The sequence below is a fragment of the Leuciscus leuciscus genome, assembly GCF_965113295.1.
Source record: "Leuciscus leuciscus genome assembly, chromosome: 5".
In the NCBI taxonomy this organism is placed as follows: domain Eukaryota; kingdom Metazoa; phylum Chordata; class Actinopteri; order Cypriniformes; family Leuciscidae; genus Leuciscus; species Leuciscus leuciscus.
This window is the reverse complement of record NC_138729.1, coordinates 19148045-19154758: the sequence shown is the minus strand read 5'-3', so window position 1 is coordinate 19154758 and position 6714 is coordinate 19148045. Positions and strand designations below refer to the sequence as shown.

The window sequence follows — 6714 nt, the reverse complement described above, 5'->3', positions numbered from 1 at the left end:
TTTATTTGTCATCATTTAATATGAAAAATCATTGATTAATCCAACCTTACATATCTGATCAACTGTGATGTTTTATTTCAAAAAGTTTATTTAACAATAGACTGTCACCTCTACAAAATATTTTTGTTCAAATTACATTTTTCATTCAATAACATCAGTTGTGGAAAAATAAATAATTATAGTAGACCTATTATGTGTCCTAAAAAATGTCCTCACAAATGCTGTGAAAGTGATGCTCTTCAAAAGTTCTTTAAAGGGCTGCACTATATAGAGAAATACAAATTTAAAAAATGAAATTAAAACAATATGACTTAATTTGATTATAAAATCGCAAAGGCTGCCATTTAATTATATAAATATATGCACAGCAGGTTTCCAAGTGAAGCACGACACTGTGTTCATTTACACGCGCAGAAGCGTGTGATCATGATATGGTGTTTCAGCTTCTCAGAGCGGCTTGGTTTATTATGGTGAAGAAGACGCTGCAACCAAAGATACTCTCTGACCACTGAAACACAGTAGCATAAACGAACACAGTGCTGCATTTCACTCTGAAACTCGCAGCAAGCACATATATTTATTTGCCAACAAGTTGGTTTAACATTTAAAAATTAAGAAATTAAGTCGTAAATAATTACAGTTGTACTATACATTTTTTAAATATTTTTTTATTACATTTTTTTATTTGACAGTATAGCAAGTTTAAATATTTGTATTTAATAATAATCACAATAAAAAATTATAACATGCATTATTATTGTTAAAAACACATTTTATTACTATATAGTATTTTATAATCACATTTATTAAATCAAAGTCAAACAAAGTGGGAATGTGGCCTATGAAAACTCAAGAAGAAAGATATTTGAGCTCTTGTAAACTGTGACTAAATTGTTCAGCCATAAACGGATGGTTCGCACTCAAAAAAGTTTTCAGAGTAACCAGTCATTTTTCATTATTCAATCATTTTATGTTCTATGCTGATGCACTTCTATACAAAAATACCACAATCATTCTAGAATGATTTCTTCTTTCCAAATAGAGCTATTCAAGACATCTGGTGAAAATTATATATATATATATATATTTTTTTTATTGCAATAGGCTATATATATTAATTTTTTTTCTAATATTGTGAAGTTGTACTTTACAGATATTAAAATTAGACTCATTTCCATTGTGAAAAGCATGAAGAGAAGCAGGATTTGTTGGTAAGATCAGAATTAAGCTGAGTTGATCAAGAGAATGGCTCATTCCATCACTCACACCTCTGTGAACAGAAAGGAAAGACCATTGACTGTATTTAAAAAGTCAGCTGACAGTTAAGTTTCAAAAGCACAGAAAAGACACGCGACCCAGTTATTCACCCAAAATCTTGTGATCCTCCTTTCAAAAGCTGACAGACTGTTGCAAAATTCCCTTAATGTCAAAATGACTTCAGAAGCTACAGTAACCTCTTACATTTTGATAGAAATGCTGTTTCATCTAACAAAAACAAAACGTTACTTAACCAGCCAACTAGACTTCCTCAAATGACAATGGTGGTAACATAAATAAAGTAAATCTTAAGTGAATCTTGAGCAGAATATGTTTTATGTAAATAAATTTGAAAGTGGAACTGGGTAGTGTAATGGCTTGTTCTTACATCTCTGACAAATGTTGTGTACTTCTCAGGTGTGGCGGCACTCATGACGGTTGTATAAACAGTGATCCTGGAAGGAAGAACATACTCACATTAAAAAGCCTTATTATAGAAAAAGTGAGCTGAAGACACAAGCACTTAACACTCCACAACCCTAAACCAATGAACTTACACCAATGTTCCAATTGTATTAAAGCTGTATTAGAAATTATAAGATGCTATAGGGCTCCTACCAATCAAATGAAACCAGTATCAAAAATCCATTTTTGCACAGCAGTGGTTGAATTGCAAATGCAGAAAACAATTTTCCAACCTGCTTTTTTGAGGTGAAAATGTAAATCTAACTGTAAATTTTCATTTTTTATTTTTCATTATGTATGAAACTAATTTCAATTTATTTTCTTTGTATATATTTTATTTTCTTTGTATATCTATATAATATTTGTGATAACATTCCCAATGCTATGTACCATCTTTATGCAGACGACACTACTGTTTATTGCTGTGCTTCATCAGCCTCACAAGCTCTTCATAATTTACAATCAGCATTTTAAATTGTACAGTTTCGTCTGTCAACTTAAACTGGTTTTAAAATAGATAAAACCAAAGTAATTACTTTTTTTCAAAATCCAAAGCTCTACCAAGGAATCTTACTGAAATTATATCTTCACAAGGAACAAAAATAAAATATGTTGCGAGTTACAAGTACCTGGGTATTTTATTTGATAGCCAATTAACTTTTAAGCTCCATATTGATAAACTACTTTCTAAACTTAAACGTAAATTGGGTTTTTATTTCAGAAACTTTATTTCCTTTTAGTGCAAGGAAGCATTTGGTATCTGCAACCTTTTTACCACTATTGGATTATGGAGATCTGCTTTACATGAATGCCCCAGTTCATAATTTCTTTTAAATTGATACAGTCTATCATAGCGCTTTACGTTTCATTACTGGTTATAGTTATCAAGCACATCATTGCACTTTATATGATAAAGCGGAGTTGCCATCTTTGTATACTCGAAGAAGTTTTAACCGGTATTGTTTTATTTATAAGTCTATTTGTGGTCTAATTCCATCTTTTTTTGTCTCTCTGCGTTTCTAAAACAAATGTTTGCTACAATCTTCGTTCTAATGATTTGTTATATCTTAAGGTTCCTCGGGTTCGAACAGAGCTAGGGAAAAAAGGCTTTAAATATAATGCTTCTGCTTGGAATAATTTACAAAACTTCTTAAAGCTGACTATGCTTCCATCACTAAACGAGATTAAGTTACTTTTAACTGATTATGTGTTTTAACCTTTGGTAAATTGCTGTTGTGATCCTTGATTGTGTTTTTGTGTTTTGATGTGTATTTGTGTGTCTATGTTATTGTAGCTGCTATCTTGGCCAGGTCACTCTTGTAAAAGAGATTTTAATCTCAATGAGTTTTAACCTGGTAAAATAAAGAATGAAAGAAAACTGGGACAAATAACTAACAATGTTGCGTTGTGTCAGCGGAATAAAATAAAAAAAGTGTTATGTTTCTAGTATAGACTAAATCCTCTCCTTTTTCTTCTCTGCATTTCTCCTCTGCTCTAGCTTGCTCCCTCCTTTAGCTTTCTAATAAACCTGGCATTGTATACTATGAATGTTGGCTCTGTGACAAATTCCCAAAAATTGTAAGTCACTTTGAATAAAAGCATCTGCTAAATGCATTAATGTAAATGAATATCATCATATGGTTACAAAGAACCCACTAGTACCACATGACAAAATAACAACTCTGACAAACAATGATAAATAAAGTTAGTAGAGCAAGATGAGTTTAAAATCAGTGTTAAGTTTGGGCATCAGACATGAAAGAGGGTGAGAGTTCAACAGATATCAATGCTTGGACTGTTCTGATTTCCAGCTGAGAAACTGAAACAATGAGTGTCTGTGAAGCTGTGTGAAAAAGCAGAGGATTCACAAGACTTGTTTCTGTGATCTCTTCGGGATAATACTTAAATTCTGCATTGCGTTGTTAAATCCTAATAATAAAACCTCTATGAGGAACCACTGGTTACCACATACGAGAAATGATCACTCTACTTGGGGTCATTACATAACCATAAAATATCATGTGAAAATACATAACTGTCCTCCTTACCCATTACATACAGGATTCACAGATAAAACCTGTAAAAATGAAACTGACATGGTCACTGAATCAACACATTTTTCAATAAATTATTTAATGAAAGTCCATACTATCAAAAAACACAAATATCATTAAAGAAAATTCTTCAAATCTTTTTGATATCCAACAACAGAAATTGCTTATGATTGAATGCATTTACTTATATACTAAAAAACATTTATAAAAGCACATTTTATGGTACATTAACAATGGACTGTAGAACAGAACTAAATGCCATAACCTACGACAATAATAGGCAGCCAAAATGGATTTGTTCATACCTCATACAGAGAATCCATACTAATATGGTTTTGACCAGTAGAATTTAATGCTTTCATTGCCACATCTCTAAAAAAAAAAAGAAAAAAAAGGAAATGTGAGAAACAATTCTTAATTTGTTCCGTTCAGTAAATAATCATATTATTGATTAAAAAAAAGAATTGTCAGCTTGCCTTCTGTCATCTCGTTTAGGGGCGGGTAGCCAGTGGTCATAATTTGTTTCAACTCTATACCAGCTAAAATAAGCAACAGTCAAAATCACAGGTTTAGTAATGTAAATATTTTCAGGAAAGCACTAGTACTATATAACAGAATGGTCAAATGGAAGCCTATTGTCATCACTTTTGTCTTTCATCATACATTTTTTATATCATTTAAAAATGATGGTTGGTGCTTACTTTCCAAGAAGTGCATCCAGGGGCCAGATGTCAGCTGATCCTCCCCTGTCTCTGGTGATGACCACACCCTCACCAGCATGAACACCACCCAAAATGTAATAAACATCTGTGATGATCGGCACCTTGGCCAGCCTCACCACTGCATCCTGGAAATCCACAGCTGCTTCAAGAGTCTGAAGAGAATCAAACAAAACAGATTTATTCAATGCAAAAGTCTCTTCATAGTCAAAGTCAGTAAAATACTGAATTGTAATATACATGTGTTCTCTCACCTCTCGTACTAGCCAGCTAACTGGAGAACTTTTTAATAAAACGGCTGAAATTATGTTCTCCCACCAATGTCCCTTATCTGTGGAAATACAGACATAATAAAATCTGTGCAAAACTCACTAGATGATCTCATTTAAAAAAAATAAAAATCAAACCTACTGCGTTCATTGCCAGACACTGTAAACTTGTTGGGGCTTTGTCCAGTCCACAGCCCAACATAACCAGCAAAAGTGGTTCCTCTGTAGGCCACCTGTAGAGAAACAAATCTCAGAATTTAATATTCATGAAATAATCAGATAGAGTAAAATGGTATGCGTATTTGGTGTGCTGTCCGAGAGGATGGCTCCAAACTCGGATTTTGGCCCAAACCCAGAGTTCTCCCTCGTATCCCTGGCTAGGATAGGAACCAGACAATAGTGGCGGAGGGATGCAGAAAACAGTCGAGGAACGTAGGTGAGTCGGCTTTATATATATAGGTCTCCTCTCATGCTGATTGGAAAGATCGGTAACACTTTAGTTTAGGGTCCAATTCTCAGTATTAACTAGTTCCTTATCAGCTTGCATTTACAAGGATATTGGCTGTTTATTAGTACTCTTACAGCACATATTAATGCATTAGTCTGCATTACCATATTCTACATTCCTTAATCCTACCCAATACCTAAACTTAACAACTACCTTGCTAACTATTAATAAGCAGTAATTAGGAGTTTACTGAGGCAAAAGTCGTAGTTAATAATTAATTCTTAGTGAGAATTAGAGCCTAATCTAAAGTGTGACCGATAGACCTTTTGAACGTGTTCCTCCCAAACTTTGTTAATAAAACATTATAAAAATATACAATTTATAATAATCACTTTATTACCTTTCCATTTTTCATGAAATGTACATCTAGAGTTAGATTTCTGAGCACGTCGTGGGGATAGTCCAGGTTTCTTCCATGGTATATATTTCCCTTTGTATCCTGAGTTACAATACTGGTGCAAAACCTGAAAAAAGCAAAGCAACCACAATGAATGTTGAAAAGACGTTGGCAACTTTCAAAAGAAGTGTTGTACCAAAAAATGCAGAAAAGGTCAACAGCTGTACTGTACTTACGCAGATACTTCATAGGCAAAGTTCAGCAGCACGATATCTGAAATGTCAGTCCCGTAGAATGAAGCCATGCCCTGTATTTCTCCAGCATACGGCTGTGGGATGTATTTCTCCAGAGCCTGAACTATAGGTTTAACGGCAACATGAACCCATTTGGGAACAGTCGAGCTGCAGAAGAGGGTGTTTAAGACATAAACACATAAGACATGCTGTGGATCTGGGATGATAGTGACAAACAGTGACTAAACTTTACCCTACAGGTAAAGTAACAACAGGTAAGTTGCAAAACGATTGTGAATCAAAAACGAGAGGGGGAATGTCAGCCTTCTCAGAGGCGCTTTAACCACGTGATTCGTGTATGCATTTTTTATGCTTTGCGAACGTTTCTGCGATTACAAATTTTGTGCGTAAACCTTTTCAACTCGTCAGATAGGTAAAATGATCTAATGGCTAACAAAAACATTGTCAAAATTACAAGAATACCATCGAAAGCAACTTCTCGTAGTGTGTGCGCGTGCGGTATCAGACTATTTGATACTTACTCGATCACTTCAGATGCAGCTTTTCTCAAGAAATTAATGTCATAAAGGTTCTTCAGAGGAGCCCACCTCTGATTGGCGGGCACGTCCAGACTGATGTTCACCACTGGTGGAGAGAAATCAGCTGTCGATACGCAGAAAAATGTCACGCCGAGAAATAGACAAATCTGAAGCTTCATGGTGAATGCTGAACACTAACTGTCCTTGTGATAGTGACATTTGAATAAGCGAAACCAAAGAGTCCTTCAAACTGCCCAACTTCTGTATTTGAAAACAAGGAACTGAGATTGTTGTGACAGTAACACATTAACCACAAGGGGGTGGTGTCCACTG

General features: G+C 34.4%; 1 protein-coding gene across 1 annotated transcript; it reads right to left on the bottom strand.

Annotated features, from left to right (window-relative positions):
• Window positions 1-53: 53 nt before the first annotated feature.
• On the bottom strand, window positions 54-6681 carry LOC309498297 (N-acylethanolamine-hydrolyzing acid amidase-like). Its single transcript, XM_082168928.1, has 11 exons — window positions 6385-6681; window positions 5846-6010; window positions 5613-5736; window positions 4907-4997; window positions 4750-4826; window positions 4478-4650; window positions 4253-4315; window positions 4082-4148; window positions 3771-3799; window positions 1646-1712; window positions 54-1270 (listed from the first exon to the last, which is right to left on the bottom strand). Exons 1-11 carry the CDS (start codon window positions 6558-6560, stop codon window positions 1259-1261), a joined length of 1044 nt encoding a protein of 347 aa, XP_082025054.1. The 5' UTR covers window positions 6561-6681; the 3' UTR covers window positions 54-1258.
• Window positions 6682-6714: the final 33 nt, after the last annotated feature.